General features: G+C 37.8%; 1 protein-coding gene across 4 annotated transcripts in view; it reads left to right on the forward strand.

The window, feature by feature from the left end:
• Nucleotides 1-239: 239 nt before the first annotated feature.
• Nucleotides 240-18,699, forward strand: part of MINDY3 (MINDY lysine 48 deubiquitinase 3) — a 61,253-nt gene continuing 42,793 nt past the window's right edge. The window contains exons 1-7 of one of the 4 annotated variants that reach the window (XM_075704627.1): nucleotides 3,932-3,993; nucleotides 4,527-4,618; nucleotides 9,249-9,328; nucleotides 11,468-11,525; nucleotides 11,962-12,135; nucleotides 16,309-16,360; nucleotides 18,277-18,391. In XM_075704627.1, the coding sequence (XP_075560742.1) occupies nucleotides 3,932-3,993; nucleotides 4,527-4,618; nucleotides 9,249-9,328; nucleotides 11,468-11,525; nucleotides 11,962-12,135; nucleotides 16,309-16,360; nucleotides 18,277-18,391 (633 nt within the window). Of the gene's footprint in view, nucleotides 337-3,931; nucleotides 3,994-4,526; nucleotides 4,619-9,248; nucleotides 9,329-11,467; nucleotides 11,526-11,945; nucleotides 12,136-16,308; nucleotides 16,361-18,276; nucleotides 18,392-18,699 lie in introns of those variants that run through there. The other 3 variants (XM_075704630.1, XM_075704632.1, XM_075704631.1) reach the window with 3 other exon arrangements.

Below are 18,699 nucleotides of genomic sequence, written 5' to 3' on the forward strand. Positions count from 1 at the left end.
CGGGGCCTGCTGGGGAAGCGGAAAAGCGGTCGCCACGCATGCGCAGCTCCGCGAGCCGCCCGGCGGAGCCCCGCCCCCCCGCGCACGAGCGCCCCGCCCGGCCCCGCCCTCCCGCCCGCCCGGCGCGGCCCGGCCCGGCCCCGCCCCTGCGCAGGGGCAGCGGCTGCCACCGCCGCCGCCTCCGCCGCCGGGAGACGCCTCGCCCGCCCGGCCCCAGGGCCGCCGCCGCCCCCCCCGTCATGTCCGAGGCGGGCCAGGAGCTTGTCCACCTGGTGTGGGGCAAGAAGGCCGGCCCCCGCGGGCTGGCCGACACCATCTTCTGCCGCTGGGCGCAAGGTACCTGCGTGCGCCGTGCTCCGGCCCCGCTCCCCGCCCGGCCCTTCCCCCGCCGCCGTGCCTGCCCGGCCTTCTCCCCCGGGGGGTCCTTCCTCGGCCCTCGGCCCGCCCCGCCGGCCTCGGCCCGCCTGCCCGGACACACCCACAGCTCTGCCCGCCGCCCCCGCGGGGCTGCGCGGCGCCTGTCTGTCCGTGTCCGTGTCCGTGTCCGTGTCCGTGTGTCCGTGAGGGGAGGGAGGCGCGGCTCCGTGGGGCAGGGGCCCCTCCGCGCGTCTGCGGACGGGGACAGCCATCCCTGGTAGCGATCGCTGTTTGCCTTCGTGTTCCTCGGTCACCGGCAACCCGGCGTGTGGCCCACGGGGAAAGTGATGCAGCAGTTTCACTTGCTAAATAATATTTTTTGCAGCTTGGTCGTCTTTTGCCGCGAATCTTCAAAGGAACTTAAAAGAGTAGGGAAGGAAATTTGTTTCTTCAATATATTTCAGCAGCATCTTACTCCATTATTTTACATAGCTCGTAGAAACATGAACATAAGTTGCCTTTTTTTTTTTTTTTTTTTTTTTGCGAAGGATATGGGAGTCACAAACAACCTTCTCAAAAGTGGGGACAGGCTTGGGAGAAAGACCCGTAAATTTTTTTGCAAACTGGTTCTTTGGCTATTGAAGCAGGTGCCTGCCATCTTTACGATGTGCAAGAGATAAAGCAGCAATAACCATGGAACCTGGGATTTTTGTAAGATGTTTTTTCCATATTTAAATTATGCAACCTACACATAGTCTCTTCTTGATGGAGACTTTCTGGTGTTCTTTCAAACTACAGTTGCAAGGTGTAGTACAGAGACTTACTCATAAAAATGACATGCAAGAAATCAGTCTGTGCACCTGTCCTGGCTGAAGAAAAGGAGTAATAACTATCTAACTTACTGCCAGCTTTGAAGAATTCTAGTAATGGTTATGAAGATCATCATAAAAACACCCCTGATTCCTGGAGAAAGTTCTAAAACGATAGTGGAATTTACAGATTAAAAAAAAAAAAATTAATGTGTTAAGGTCTCAGGGTAAAGTTGGCTGAAACAAAAGGATGCTCTTAGTGTTCTCTGCTCCTTGCTCTTCTTTTTTGTAGCGTGAGTTTTGTCATCTGCATAGTTTCAGTAGTTGCAGCTGTGATGTTGGTTTGGGAGCTGCACAGCTCCCCTGTCACGGGACACAGTGCACTACCAGACTCTCATATCTTTTTCCCTAGGTTAATCTGTGTTCAAACAATTCAGTGAGAAATATTTGGGGAAAAAATATTAAATTCCTTCTAAGTTCTAGAATGTAAACAGGCCTAGTAAGGCCATTACTTTTCCTAGTGAATTAATTATTTTTACTGAAATGTAATTACTTTCTGAAATATCTCTTAAGTTTTGGTAGAGTGTTGCTGTTTCAGTACAAGGTTTTTGCAAAGTCAGAAAAAAGAATTGGTGTTAACAAGCTTAATTATTTCTTTAACTGGTAATGTTAGATTACAGAAATTGATATTTTCAGGACTGTTTGTATATGAAATTTTAGCAGTTTCAAAATTTATTGAAATGTATGTTGTAATGTCCCACACTGTGATCCTGTGAAAGATTAATGGAAAAGGGCTCTCGTGTTCTTGGTGGCTCCTGAAAAGGAGCTATTATTTCCTATCTGTGTTTAGGGAAAGTTGTGTAACTGTACTGTGTAGTATATCTGTTCCCCTCTCTATATACTCTTTAATATAATCAATTTTGTGTAGTAAAAACACGTGACAATAACTTAGTGTGTTGTTTAGAGGTCTTGTGCTCGGAATCAAAAGCATCAGTCTCAGTCCCATATGTTGTGTAGCAGCATAGTATATTTACCCAACTTTCAGTTTCTATTTTGTACAAAAAGTTCTGCACCATTTACCTACTGCAAAGGAGTCTTGTCAATGCTGACTCATCAAGATTTAAAATACCGCAAACCTTAAAAATCAAGCTTTATTATTTCCAAAGACTTCAAAGTTTACAAGATAGACCCTTGTTTCACATCGTATGTGTTGAAAGTATCAAAGAAGTGATGCTTGCTTAAACAACCACTTTGGTGTTGAGGTTTTTTTGTGGTTTGGGTTTTTTTTAGAGTGTATACACTGGTATTTATTTCAGATACTTTCTGAATGTTGTCTGATCCTTTCTCAAACCCTTTGGAAGTTGAGAACTATAATTTACATTTAGAAAGAAAAGTAGAGAGTAGGGAGAGTGCTGAGGAATGTAAGACTCAAACCAGTCAGTTTCTCAGTAAAGATAGCAATGTTCCAGGAATCCTCGTCATGCACCGAACTCAGTAACCATCATATTTGTTTGGTCAAAACAGAAGACAGGCTGATCTGTGAGCAGTTAACAGAACGGACCTAGCTAATGTGGATATGCTGTTTGAAGTTACAGACCGTAATTCCCTCTGCTGCATTGGCAACTTTGAATATGTTGGTTTGATTCCTGACTTAACAAAGTCATGGCTGCAAAGCTGTTGTTGCAGTTGGGGTTTGGTCTTTTTTTTGGGTGTTGGGTTTTTTAATGGAATTTTTTTTCTTTATGATTGCAGCAGAATTTGCAGTTTGAACCTCATGAATTCCATTTACCAGAATCCTCAAAGTGGACACAGTGGAGTGTAGAGCAAAGGCTCAGTCTGCACTTTGGTGTTTCCTGGCATAGATCTGATGACTTGGGAAGGAGTTAGGAGGAGAACTGAACCCTTGTCCTGGTTTCGGCTGGGATAGAGTTAATTTTCTTCCTAGTAGCAGGCATAGTGCTGTGTTTTGGATTTAGTAGGAGATGAATGTTGATAACACGCTCATGTTTTAGTTGTTGCTAAGTACTGCTTATGCTAGTCAAGGACTTTTCAGCTTCCCATGCTCTGCCAGGCGCACAAGAAACTGGGAGGGGGCACAGCCAGAATAGTTGATCCAAACTGGCCAAAGGGCTATTCCATACCATATGACATCATGCTCAGTATATAAAGTGGGGGGAGTTGGCCGGGGGGGAGCAATCACTACTCAGGAACTGTCTGGGTATTGGCCGGCGGGTGGTGAGCAATTGCATTGTGCATTACTTGCTTTGTATATTGTTATTATTATTATTATCGTTATTATATTGTTATTGTTATCATTACTATTTTACTTTATTTCAATTATTAAACTGTTCTTATCTCAACCCAGGAGTGTTTCTCACTCTTACTCCTCCAACTCTCTCCCCCATCCCATCAGGGTAGGGGGAGTGAGCGAGCGGCTGCATGGTGCTTAGTTGCTGGCTGGGGCTAAACCACGACAGCCCTAAAGAAATATACCCATGTTAGGAGTGATTTTCTTCACTGATCCAAGAGAGAAATTCCATTCATAAAGCCACTCTTCAGATCAGCCCTAAGGCATGTGGATCAGGTCCACACAACTATGAATGTCTGGCAGGTTTGAGCGCAGCATCCTTTCAGAATTACCTAAGCTGTTTTCTGCTGGTCTTTGGAAAGAAAGATATGGGACAGTCTTTTCAAAACAACTGTTTAACTTCAAAAGCATAGTGTGAAGGTATTAATACTACAGTTTGTGTATTTATTGTGTATTTATGTATAATGCACAATGTAAAAAGGTCCGTTTTATTTGGATCCTCTTCCAGCTTCCAGGTTGAGAGCTGGGTGAGTAGATTGACAACTTTCCTTTTCTTTCTCCCTTATTCTTTCCAGGTTTCCTTTTTTTCACATGCCTGGAACTCTGTTTCTGGTCTAGTACATTTAAACATCATCAGATTGGCTTTTATTACATCCTTGGTTGAGGAGCTAGATCCTATAGTATTGTTTTTAAGTCATTGGAGCTGTAATATTGTTAGACCACAATCAGGTCAGGGTTACTAGGAAATAGTGTTTTTACCAGACAAGCAGATACATTTTGAGCAAAAGGAATACGCTTGCCACTCTTCAAAGTCTTAAATAGAAGTAGCAATTTGAAAAGTGTTCCTCTGAGTTTAATTTAATAATATTTAATTAAATTGGGTGATGGGAGAGAAATACTCATTAGTATCTATGGGTTTTTTTTATGTTTTGATGACTATGATTTATAGAATATTTGCATTTGTCTGCTTTCTGTCTCTTTGAGTTCCATATTATTCAGTGCAAACAGTTACTCAGGAAGAAAAGAAAAGCATTTTTCATTTAATGTTCACAGTTAGGGTATAGACAAGTGTGGATTGTGCAAACAGCTGGAGGAGTTTACATCTATTGGCCCACCTCTGCCTACTTGTTGCTGCTTGTCTGCCGTAAGTATTGCCTCTTCAAATCTTTTGGTGGAACTGCTTTTGAAGCTTTACCGATGCTGGTCACACTTAGCAAAGTAAACCTTGGTGAGAGGTCTTCAAGTCATGGTCTGTGGACTGCTTTTAAGGTATCTGTAAAAATTAAGTAAGAAGTTAGAAGCCAAACCTGCTGCCAGGATTTTGCATATCGTGTGGAAAAAATATTGAGATCTTCAAACAAAGTACTGATGACTACCAACTTAGAGCTTCTGTATAAGTAGAAGATGTTGCTTCAGTTTAAGTAGATGTTGCCAATTCTGCCACTAGGAAGCGGTCTTTCTTGCTAACACAAGCTATATTACTATCAAATGTGAGACAACAGTAGCTTTTGGAAAAACAGCAGGAACATGCTGCTGAGACAAGCTACCTAACAGCATTCTCTAGGGAAAAATTTCTGTTCTCAACTTTATACTGGTAGACTTTTTTCTTCCTTCCTCCCTTGGAGTGGCATATTGGGTTTGGGGTAGTGATACTGTCTTTACAGACAAAATAATCACGTCTTGCTGTTTTAGACAGTCAAATCCCTTTCTATTGTGTACGATATTTAAATGCTTATTTCATGTACTTCTGTAATCCAGAGTTGTCTTAAAATAATGAATTCATTCTGAAGAACACAAAACCTCTCTTGTGAAGCTTGCTGAATGAGAAGTTAGGCTTTGGGGCAGAAATACAGTTTTTTGATGAACTGTCTGTGTCATTACGTGTAAGTAACAGCCCTTTCAGCACTGTTAAACTGGAAGGAGAATAGAAGATACCAGTCACTGTGAAAAAATGGGGTGTGAACATGTAAGTTAAGTTGTTAAGAAGATTGTATTTTCTGGCTAGTGGGCATGGTGGCTAATGTAGTTGGAATACACATAGAGCAGTAAGAATTTGAAATGCCCTGTAATACAATTATCTGAATAATTAGTAACCCTAAAATTCTTTCTGCTGCCTGGGCACAAAAAGGAATATCTGAAAAGACATTGTCCTTACTTTAAGAAAGGATATGGTGCTAGTGAGTCCATTCTTTACTCTGGATAAGGCTGACAAGCATAAGAAAATAAAAGGTCTTGAGGAGTGCTCACACAGAATGCTTTTACCAGGGTACAGATTCAGAAGTTTCACAGAGCTGTTTTATTTTGGTGTTTTTTTTCTTTTTTTAGAAAGGTGTGAAAAAATATTACCTTGGAATCTTACCTTGTTTTCTGGCAGCTTGTTGCCCAATTTAGTGGTAGCCTACCAGGTAATTTGGATACTTTCCTCAAACCCTTCCAGGACTTCCTGGCTCTTTATGCACAACCTATCAAGTGGAATTTTGTTGTGGTATTGCTGTAGTAAACACTTCTTTCTTTTTGTGTGTGGGAAAAAGTTGTTTTGTTTATTTGGGTTTTTTTCCCCCAGAAAATTTCAGAAGTTTCATTTTACTATAAAAATACACTTTGAAAACCCAAGCCATACACAAAATGTGTCTATCGTTCTACACCCAGCTCTAGAGAAAGGATGAAACATTAAGACATGTTGTAAACCTTAATGGTTTATTCTAGTGTTTCTGTCAGGCAGTTCTTGTATCCCAAAAGACAAAAAGAAATAGTTCCATGGTGAGAGGCCGGCTCAGCAGAGAACAGAACAAAAAAAAAAAAGAATAGCGCAGCATCTTTGTAGCTAGATTGGATTAGAGAGAGAGCAAGATTTTTTTCTAATGTGGTTAATGTTGCATGCTCTTTAGCTACTCCCCTTGTCTCTTTCATTCAGCTGGAATTGGTTCTTGCACAGAGTGAAAACGCTGAAGGTATACAGCATCCTTTGTAAAATGACGGTGTTACTAATGTCTAGATTGTCTTGGATGTAAAAAAAATATATATATTTTTTTTTAGAAATAGGCAAATAATAAAAAGATGCATGAAAATGGTGGGGTGGTCATAATCACCATAACTCAAAATATTGGGCAATACAGTGATTACCAACAGGAATCTAGATCTACTCCCCCCGTCCCTGCCCCGACAGAAAGGTTAAAGCGGTAGAGCAGTTGTAAAAATGGGGTCAATGGAGCATTTAATAGGGTTATAAATGACAAGGAAGATGAATGATAATTATACTGTTTTATGTTTCTTATAGGTAAATGATGATAATTATACTTATGGATAAAAGGCAGGCAGATGAATAAAAAAAAGATGTTTTTGGCTGCATTACATCTATTTTGCTCTTGAAATTTTATCTTGAGTGAAAAGAGCTGTATGATAGATCTGACTGGTTAAGAGTGAGAGTAAGCAGAAATTAGTCTGGATCAGAGATGCTAGTCTTGGTAGCTTAAAGGGTGGCCAGGCCATTCCTACGAATCGTAAGGAAGAGCATGGGGGTTGACGGGGTTTTATAGAGATTGCCCAAGACGTGATTATTGTTGAGGGCAAAAAAGGTAAGTAGGTGTGATTGCAGGCTGAGGTAGACTTGAACCTAGCTGGACTTCAGACTGCTGGTTTCTGAAATTTTCCCTGAGCTGACTTCAAATTTTGTAGAAGTTTTAAAAAAGAGAGCAAGACCAAAATCCCTGAAGCCCATTTTTTTTGCTTAACAGCTTTTAGAACCTTGATGTTTATTAAAATTTAAGCAGCATTTAGGTAAAAAAACCAAAAGTGTTCATTTAAGTATTATATATGGGTTTTTTCCCTGTGGTTGTATTCTGTCAAATTCTGTGTAATATCAATTTTGCATTGTCTATCTCAAATTTGTATTCACTCCGGTGGATCACACTCAATTTTCTTTATTTTTAGGAAGCAATTTTGAAAAATAGGGCAGGGCTAAGCTGAGACAGTTCATGCATTCTATAAGAAGCCTGAAGAATGTGAAACAAATTCAAGATTTCTTAAGTGTGGTTTAATGGTACCACATCCAAGTATGTTGTTTTTCTGCAGTGGCTAAATCATTAAAACAACTAAAAAAACCTATTGTTGCAGTGTGCTTAGGTGGCATGCAGTAACGCTTAAAAGTAGAGGAAGACTTACCTTTTAATATGATAAGCCTGCACAAACTAATTCAGAAAGTTTAAAGGACTGGTGATATTTCTTATTAGAGCATGTTAACAGGGGAGCAAAATGACACTAGTGCAAACTTTGGTTGAAGTATGGATTAATGGAGCTTTGTTGCTACGTTAGGTGATGTTGGATCTAAGTATGTAGGCTTGACGTGGATCTGGGTTTTGGATATAAAATACATCTTTGTAATGTACATTTGCACATTCAATTAACAAAAAAAATGGAGCCTTCTGTCAGCTACAGGGGGAACCCCATTTTTTTAAGACCTATGGCTACATTGATCCATCTTAGAAAAAAAAAAATCACCGTGTTGTTGAACAACTGTCATTTCTGTGATGAAATATGGCCTGCAAAACATGCAGTAGTCCTCTCTTGTGCTGCTTGGGATACCTGTCATGCAGTAGTGTGGAAGTCTGCACTGGGGGAATGCATTTCCCCAGTTCAAATTCAGATCCAGGGGTTAGGGATGCTTTTGATATGGCAGCATGTAATGATACAGAATTGGGAAAAGGGGAAATTGTGGGAAAGAAGCATTGAATATTCTTTCTGCTGAGACTGACACTGCTGCGAAAATACGCATGTGTGTCCCCTTTGTCCCTGCCTGCACTTGCTTGTGCTTGCTGGTTAGTTGCTGACTACAGTTGCATGGTTTCTAGATTACATTGAACTAGAGTCACTTCAGCACAATCATCAGCACTAAAACAATAATGCAAAATATCACTTACTGTGAGTAAGTTTCCGTGTGTCAGCTTCATTAAGGTAATTATCCATGCATATGCATTTGTCTATGAGAAATGCAAGCTATGAATCACCATATCTTGAAGACAAGTTTAAGGGCAAGGTGGTAACAAACAATTTTGCAGTAATTGCTCCAGCGTTTGCTTTATTATGTGACCATAAGATAATTCTGAAATTCAAATACATTAAAGATGGAGGGGAAAAATAAGGGATCCTGCACCTCAGTAAATATAGTGTATCTTCTGTGAAAGAACACCATTAAGAGGCTTGGTTCAGTGGTTACAAGTGAATATTTGAGTTACTCAGCATATTTCAGTCTTAATAGGAATCACTGATAGGCCAAAAATGAGATCAGTGGGAGGCATAGTGTACCCTTCATAGGGAATAGAAATGTATTACACGTGTTCAGTGAAGGTCCAAAGATGATTTTTTTTACATATGAGACAAAATATCACTTACAAACAAATTCTAATTGAGTTGTAAGAAATAAACCATAATAAAATAAAAACTGTGGTTTTAAGTATTCATCCACATGTGCTCTAGTGACAGTTTTACTGTTAAAAATCCTTTTGTTTAAAACCCTAGCTGTTGGCACTTTGTGGTCATGATTTCATTGCTGAGATAAATAATTCATTTCTGTGCTCTCACCTGTATTCATGACTTCTTTTCTTCAGGTAGTTTAACCACATTCTGTTGTGTTATCAGGGGGAAAAAAAAATCTTGAAAACTTATCTAATCTTTAAAGGTGAATAAATCAGGTGTCATTTCTGTTAGGGAAGGAGTATACATAAACACGTGCTTGTTTAGATATTTCACTAAATAGAGGGGTTTTTTTCATTTGACAGGATTTGTATTTAGTGAATCTGAATCAACTGCTTTAGAACAATTTGAGGGTGGCCCTTGTGCAGTGATTGCGCCTGTACAGGTAAGATGCATTTATTATAAGAATGGTTTAAAATTAGTAAGCCCAAAATTTGTTCTTTTCTCTGTATATGTGGAACTAAAATAAGTATTTTAAAAATTGCAGATCAGTTTTATTTTGATTTCATAATTACAGTGTGGAGAAGACAAAAAACTCAGTAAAAAGGCAGAGATGGGCTGCTTTTGAAGTATAATTTTGCAGAAGTGGATTTGTTTGAGGAAGTGCAGCAGGTTGATTCAAGCAGAGGTAACTTTGAAGTGAGGAATGCAGGATAAAGGAGAGAAGTAAAAGATGAGATATAAACGTAATCCTAATCCTTTCTCATCTCTCAAATTCCCTGCCCTTAAGAAGGATAGTATCTGTGTCACAATGGCTGCTTTATCAATCAGTATTAGAAATATTTGAAGTAACCAGTTTTCAAACCTAATAAGGTTTGCTATGTAAGAAAAAGAGCACTGTTATACTTTCAAAGTCCTCGTTAGCAGAATAATTGAAGTATGTCAGGTGAATATATTTTATTCTGGCTGTGTGCTTAGGATTTCACTTGTGCTTCAGATACGCTCAACCAACTGTGATTGTGATTTTTTTATTTTCTTACTCCATTGTATCTTGTAGGCTATGTGCATACTCTTTGAAATGCTGTTTCTGAGGCAATTCTTATTGCTGTGTAAGATATATGACCTGTAGGCTGGATCCGTTCTGCTAGAGCAGTTTGTCTAATCAGTGATTGCTCTTCATTCTCGTAGGAGCACCCTGTAGCGCAGGCAGATGTTGAGTCATGGGCCAGATTACTGTTGCTGGTAACCTGCTCTTGACTCCTCTTACACACAGATCAAATTCTGCAGGCATGTCTAGGTCTGAGTTGAGGTCTTGTCCACTGATAGGGGACATACTAAAGTCATGTAGCAAAGTTATCTGGTCATGAACTGGAAGGTATCTGGGTCAGACAACTGACATTGTGGAATTGTTAGCGTCTCTGATGTGTGTAACGTGATAGTCCTAAAGCCCCTGTTATGGTTACTTCAAGACACTCTAAATGCTGGTCCCACCAAAAGATTTGTACAACCACAGGGAGCACCACTTGTTTAGGTTGTAAACAACCAATAGAAAAATATTTTATTATGAATTGCACTCTGTAACATGGCTCTGCCTAGTTCTGTGGTCTTAAAACCAGATGTAGAGTGTCTGGTCTCCGACGTTAGAATTACAAGTCTTTTATTTTGGGGCGAGTGGAGAGAGTAAAGAATAGGACCAGCCAGCTCCTTAAGGCAGTGCCAAGTATTTACCATATCAAATGTTCTTATAGACAGTGTTTTTCCAGATTTATAGGTAGTTCCACTTCCTTGAAATTAAGTATTTAAAGCATGTTTAAAAGTGAGATGAGTTCCAGCTAGGGAAGGAGGAAGGGATCAAACAGTTCTTGCAGTGCCTACTGCTGCTGTGAATTACTAAAAAAGGTATGTGGAAGATCTGTGTTGGGAGAACAGGGTGAGTCTGTCAGGGAAGAAATGAAAGTTGAAGCAGCTATTTTTAAGATGCCGCAAGTACCTGAAACAGCGTCTAACAGTAATTAGAAAGACCAAGAGTCTGCTTCCCAGAGTTTGTTCTTTGATTATTCCTTCTCTGTAACTTAGAGCATATCTTTTTTTTTTTTTTTTTAGTTGCAACATTAGTGTTGATGGAAAACAAAGCAGGGATATGGAGATGCATAGGTTTTCTTTCATCTCATCTGCAAATTATGACTTGCAATTGTTAAAAGAGGTGGGCTTTTTAGCTACTAAAGGGGTTTGTCTGAGTGACTAGGGTTGGTCTTGTAGTACTTATCAGTTACATTGCAAAATATCTGTGCTTCCATTACTGCAGTTCTGTGAATCTGGAGATGTTTATGTAAATATGCACCCTGTATTTGAAGCGTGCTTGAGGTTCACACTCAATGTTGAACGTAGGTATGAGGCCACCTTTGTAGTCAGTTTGAATGGGAAAAATCAGTAAACAGTGCACGCTCAGGGTCGCTTAGTGAACAATGAGCAGCTTGAAACCCTTCAATAACATGCAAAAACGCTTTGGTATAGACCTTGTGACAAAACGTAAAAGTTGGTGTTGTCTTGTATTTTAATATTATTTTATGCTTTGATGACAAAGGCATTCCTTTTGAAGAGGCTTTTTACCAGTGAAAAGTCTGCTTGGAGAGACTGTCCAGGTACTGAGACCTCTTTTTTTCCTCTTTATTTTTTCTGTTTTAATTATTTGTAAAGCATGTCCTAGTACAACAAATTTAAAGTGTTTTACACTTTCTTTCTGTTTAATTGTGCTCCAATGCCATTTTATCAGACATACAGTATGTATTCTACATGTCTTTAAACTTCCATTTGTGAGGTCTGTGCCTGTCCATAGTACTTTTGATTGAAATCTATGACTAGGAAAGGGAATGGATTAGAAATCATATTAGAACACATTTTTCTAAAGACAGCTTCATAATTCTTTGGTCCAGTATAGTCAAACAGCAATTAATAATGAATAAGATAAAAATAATAAACTCAAATTTTTAGATAACTAATGTGTAAAAATGATACTAGTAGCTTATATAAGATACTGATTAGCAGCAATTGAACTCATCTAGGTTTCTGATCTTTCAGAAGAGGAGCAGAAGAACCTTCTCTGTCATACATTATGTGATATTTTGGAAATGGCTTGCTCTGATAATTCTGAGTCGTACTCTCTGGCAACGTGGATAAGAGGAAAAACAACTGAAGAAACTGCTAGTATTTCTGAAAGTCCTGCAGAATCTAGTCGCCAAGAGGAACAACCTTGTAAGATGTATTTCTATACTAAATTACCCATCACTTAGTGAAGTATTAACGTTGCTTTTGAGGGGCCACTGCTTTTTATTATTACACAGATGGGGGTTTTCGCATTTGTGATTCTATTAGCAATAGATGGATTTTTACCATTGGAATTGGAGGCATTGATCCTTTTTGTTGAAAGGAATGTGCTGTCTATCACTACCATACGTGTTTCTCTTGAATTTGAGAAACTTCCATAATATTTTCAATTTTATTTTGTAATTTATTTGGACCTGATGTGTCTTTAATTTGGAAAATTCTGCATGCTTCCTAACACTGGAGGAATATTTTAACTTGTCACTTGTTGCTTTATTTCAGAAGAGCTTTTGAAGGAAATTCTGCAAAGCTTTATCTGTTCTAAAATATTCTGGTTCCCCTGTTATGGAGAAGTAGCCTTTTTCCCTTTGCTTGATTCTATGCAGTACCAAAACAGCTTAATCAAATCACCTTCTAGTAGATTCACAGAATTTTTTTGTAGATTAGAATTTTTCGGTTACCTTCTTTTTGCAAATGTCTTCATTCCTTCATTAGTTACTGACATCAAGGATCCAGTGAACATCATCTGTTGCGCTAAGATATGGCATCCAGTCATATCTAACTGCTGTGGAGCCAGTGACACAGAAGGTTTTTCTGTGCACACATCATTGAGATGTGTATTTATTAATCTTTTATAGGAGGTATCTAATATGTTAAAAGATAAGCATCTTTTTCTTTCAGTTTTTTTTCCCAATGTGTCCCTTAAGAAGTATGAAAAACTTCACATGAGAACATGCTTATAAAGGTGCCATCTTTTGATGGAAGGAATATGTTATTTGGCAGTTTGTGCTATAACTACAAAGTAAGAATTGTACAAGTAGATTCATATGTGCGCAGCTAGCTGTAGCAATTAGTAGTGCTGGAGCTCTTTATCATAGAATCATAGAATCGTTTAGGTTGGAAAAGACCTTTAAGATCATCCAGTCCAACCATCAACCTAACATTACCAAGTCCACCACTAAACCAGTTAAGGGTAGAGTAATAATTTCATGTTTCCTGGCTTGGTGGCTGGATTATTTTTTAATGAAAGTAAAAACTAGGAATCGTTAAGATTGGAAAGGACCTCTAAGATCATCAGTCCAATCATTAACCCAACACCACCATGCCCACTAAACCATGTCCCAGAGTGCCACATCTACCTGTTTTTTGAACTTTTCCAGGGATGGTGACTCCACCACCTCTCTGGGCAGCCTGTATCCAATGCTTGACTACCCTTTCCTTGAAGAAATTTTTCCTAATATCCAATCTAAACCTCCCCTGGTGCAGCTTGAGCCCATCACTTATGTTACAAGCCGTCTTCATCTGCTTCTATCAAATGCTCCATGTGCTTTAGAAGGCTCAAACAATAATAATTAAAATGTTACTTAATTGAAAAAACAGAAAGTCACTACACAAGAGTTCCAAAGTGAATATTTTTTTTAACTAAGAAAAAGTATTATAGAGAAAGTTGTATCTACAACTTTTCTGTTTTAAATAAAATCTTCCTTTGCAAGATAGTAAGGCACTTGTAACTCTGAAATTCATAATTTGTGTGGATTTTCTAGTTGTCTCTGAAGCTCTTGCTCATATTGTGAATTTTCCTTTGAAGAAAAAAGTAAACCAGAGCCTAGTTATCAATAGGCTTTTACTATCCTGTTTATTAATATATTGCCTTATTCTGAAGAACTTTTAACTGTAGAAAATGGTCAGCAGAAAGTCTTTTTGAACACTCGATTAATAATTACTCTCAACACTGACACTAACTGAACTAATCCATTCTATTACATATCTACATTTTTCATGTTTCTGTACAAGTCTGCAAGTTCTGCCTGACTTGTCCTTAATGCCATGGAATGTGGTTAGGAAGAGCAGGATACATTTGCCGTGAACAGTCTGCAATGTTAATCTCTCATTGTTCGTATTCTGCGTTCCCTGCTAGACACTGAATGTACTTCTTGTATGTACTCTACAGTTCAAACAGTATTTTACCTTATGTAAAATGCAATACACTTCCTGATTTAAGATATATTTGTTAGGGCCTTTTTTCTTTTCTGTCCTGCTATTTAACTATAGACCAGCTTCTTGCCTGATTAGGCTTGGGACAAAGATGTGGAGAAGAGGGTATTGTTAATAATGCAGAGTTCTGTTACTGCTAGTTCAAAGGAATAAATTTATTTCTTGCTTGGTTGCTGTAATCAATAAAAATAGAAATGGGCATTGTCATAGTTGGTAGGACTTAAGAGATGAGTTATGTGTGTGTGGGAGTATTACAGATACAATTCCACATGGCAGGCTACTGCTATTTGGAAATTGAATATGGAAATATATTTATAATAAAACCATGAAATATGATTAGACACAGCATGGTAGAGTATCATTTTAAAGAGTTTCTGTACAATTGTATTTCTCATACAGCTCATGTTCTATTGCTCTTTGTTCTTTTCCTCTTCACTAAGCACTGTCTTTATTTAGCCTTGTTTGGGTTATGTATAGCTACACTTCTCTTTAGGATTTCTACTTCGTTCCTTTTGTTTCAAATAGTAGTTCTCTTACCATTTCACTCTGTTCTGTAGTAACAGAATGAAACTGTTTATCATTCTGCTGTGTGAACAAAAGGTGGATTCGAGCACACTTACTGAATGCAATAGCATTTTTCATCTGCTTTCATGATGTATACCAGTGACTTGTTGTTGGCCATGTGTTGGCTGTAGTAGTGCAAGTTCCCAGGTTCAAAGATTGCTTTATATGATTTTAGTCCCTCTAACTTTCTGCTTAGAAAAACACATGTTCTTGGAGCGGGGTTAGTTCCTGTAGCATTTTCTGCAATTCAGAGTCATTGTTTCACATTTTTTAAAAATTTCTTAAAAATACATTTTCTTAAGTCTAGTTTTGCTCTTGGTAACCTGATTTTAGCAATTTCTTGTAGATTTTCAAAAGACAAAAACTAACACTCTTAAGACTACTGCTGCGTTGTTTCTGAAGTAGAAAATGAAAGTATTCTATTGCTAGAGAATCAGTTGTATTTGCACGTAGGCAAATCAAATGCATCTTTCAAAATAGGAGGAGAAGGGGCATAGAAAGCCCTTTCTGGAATTCTTGTTCGAGGAATTGATCAGTAGTATTAGCCCTAATGGCTTCAGGCCTTTAATGAATTGTATGCAGTCAAATTCAGTAGCTAGAAGCTCAGACATTATTTAAATATTCAGGATTAAATGACCTTTATCAGAAAGCAGATCTATCTGTTTTGTGTATTATTCTGCTAGCAGGAAGATAAGGTCCTTGTGGACATAAGAGGGCAGTAAAGACTGCTACAGTCTTAATATTTTAATGCCTGTAGAATTTGGTAATTACACAACTAGCGAGTATAACTTCCTGTTGGCAAAGGAAAATTTGATTTTAAAAGTTCATTTCATCTGCTTGGTTTGGAAACATTGTGAGGGGAACAAAGGTATAAAGCCTGTGTTGAACTTGGGAAGACACTAATGCTGTATTTTTTTCTGTCTTGGACGCGACACTTATTTGAAAGGCTAATTTTAATAATTATCCATTATTAAAAGAAAACAGTGAGGATTTATTTAAAAACAGGATGTGTAACACTGTGTAGAATAATTCTACTCATTTGTTTGTAATAAATAAGCATTAAAAGGGGGAAAAAAACCCCAAAATTTCAGTAACAGAAATGTATATTTGAAGAAAAAATACAGCTTACCTACATTGATAAAATGATCCAAATAATCATGCTTGCTTTTCTAGGAAATAATACTTCTTGTTAACCTGCAAAATTATATCTATAGTATGCATATGCTTGATGACTTTGTGACAGCCACATTTTGTACAAAATCAACAGCTTAGTATTTGACAAATATTTTCAAGTCTACACACTCCAGTGGCTTTGTGCTTTTAATAAGTTGATTAGTCCAAATAGAAATGTGCTCACTAATTTGTATGGTGGAATCCTAATGTTGTGGTAAATTAGTTTATACTAATCAGTTAAAAAATTTAAATGTCAAGGGAGGATTAAAAATTAAAAATATAATTAAAGCTTGAAAGTATACTAGCTTGCTGTGTGTATCTTGTGTCATTTTTTTGCCATGTGTAGTGCTGAAAAGTGTCTCTTGTGTATAGCTGCCTTGGCTGTCGAAGAGCTTGGCTTTGAGCGATTTCATGCATTAATTCAGTAAGTAATATGTTGGAACATTTAAAATACAATATTTTGAAGTTACACTAATATTCACAGCCCTGAAAGGGATATGTCGAGGAACTTTTTGTGTGTTACACATGAGGTTAAACTTGGATTTCAAGTTTTGGTTCGGGGGTTGTGGTGGTTTTTCTTTGCATTGTACCATTTAAAATGGAATATTATTTTGAGCATAAGGATAGGCTTTAAAATAAAACTGGAGCAATGTAATGTGCAAAATTGGCCTAATAACTTGTGCATTTCAAGTATGTGAACACAGATAATTAAGATTCGCATTTAAGTTAAAGATGTTAATCCTCAATTTTTTATACACAGTCTTCACAGGTGATTCTGTCTGACTGTCACCTAGTATTTTCCCTGATTTGAGACAATGTAAGAAGCATTTAGAAAAATGTTTCATATACACGACTGATTTTTTTTTTTCATACTTTAAACACTGTTCTCTTTTTGGGGTGTAAATAAAGAGCTTACACTTCTACTGAGTTTATCTTTAAAGGTAACAGCCTTTTATTTTCACAGTGGACAGTTGTAATTGTTATACAAATAAATCCCCAAAGAGGAAATAAAGAGCAACAGAATTTAAAAAAACACTTGAGATGGAAAATGTTACTAATTAGAACTGAAATAACTACTGCTTATTGTATCAGTAGTAATTCTAGTTTGTTCTTTAAACCCCTTGTCATATGAGGAAAGAAGAAAGAGGAGAATATAAAAAGTTTGTAACCTTATCTGATCAAAACACTGATTTCCTGTCTTCCCCCTCCCTCCCACTCACCCCCTCGATCTTTGGACTTGTGGTACTCACTTCAGTTCTGCTCAGTCTTTCTCACTGGAAATGAATGCTCTGGCATACGCCTTTAGAGCAAGCTGAGTGATGGATTTCAGAACTGACTTTGCCTTGCATACCTTTTATGCTTCATATACTTGATAATGAAAGGTAGTTTAAAAATCTCAAGTGTTAGCCAGAGTAAACCCATCTATGGATATATTTTTGCAAATGTTTGTTTCTTTTTTAAACAAGACTTACTAAAAGTGTGCGAGAAATCAAAAAGAAAATAATATACTTAAGTTTGTATAAGATAAGCAGAGAGTGTGATCTAGTTTGAATTACTCAATAAAAACTAATGTTTATGTTCTGAAAAGCAGTATTTAGCTCTAAATATCCCAAGAAATAAAAAGTATATTACTTCACTGGATATTGATGGATCTCTTCCTTCCATCTGTTTTTATTTTACTTTTTTTTCTTTTTAAACATATGATCACCTGGTATTACATTATCATCCAGGCAGCAACCCTATTATACAACCAGATAGTTTCCCAAATGTTAATGTACCACTTGCGGGTTTGAACATTTTGCTTTATCCAAAGCTAGAGTCTGACAAAATCAAATTGTAATGGGAAATGTAATAATTACTTCAAAAGCCTGAAAGATAGTCTTACCTGGTTGAGTCAAAGGGTTTTTTTCTCCACTGTTTATGGACTGGATGTATTTCAGAACACTATATAAAGCAAATATTTTGGTCACATAGTCTATTTGCAATTCCAGTAACAGTGTTTTGTAGAATTACTGGTTCAAGCCACTCAGATCTTTCACAAGCATATGTAACTTTATGGTTAGTGTTTGCATATAAAAACTATGTTCATTTTTGCACATTGCTCCAGAATTATTTATCTTCTTCTGATGGGTAAATACTAATGACTCTATGGCAGTTATAGTAACTCCAGAACAGCTGCTATGTCATTCTGTGTATAACACCAGATTTACTCTGCTTTTACTTTGACATTTTCATGTTAGGTATTAGTAGTTCTTGTTTGTGCTTTGTGACACTATTCTAATGCTTCATCTAAATACATTCTCCTTTTCTGTTGGTTTTTTTTTTTTTTTTTGTCTTTAGCAAACGAGCATTCAAAAGCTTCCCTGAACTGAAGGATGCAGTTTGGGATCAATATTCAGTGTGGACAAACAGATTTGGAGTACTGCTCTTTCTGTATTCTGTAATACTGACAAAGGTTTGTGGGTTGCTTGATTTTTTGTGTGTGTGTGTGTGTGTGGGTTGCTTGTTTGTTAAGAGAAAGTTTGATCATGTAACTCTCTCTCTGTAAAAGGTGAACACTAAACTGATAAACTAAGTCAAGTCTAGATAAATGGATGGAATGGTATCTTCACTCATGTTGCAGTACATTTCCAGCATAAAAATTCTAAAAGCTCAGTCTGTGTTTTTTTTCCCTCCTCTGATCTGGGAGAATTACAGATTTTGGAAATATCCTTCCTTGTATATCCCTAACATCTCTTATCAAGAGAAAGAAGTGTGTTTAGG

This window comes from Pelecanus crispus, chromosome 2, assembly GCF_030463565.1.
Source record: "Pelecanus crispus isolate bPelCri1 chromosome 2, bPelCri1.pri, whole genome shotgun sequence".
Classification (NCBI taxonomy): domain Eukaryota; kingdom Metazoa; phylum Chordata; class Aves; order Pelecaniformes; family Pelecanidae; genus Pelecanus; species Pelecanus crispus.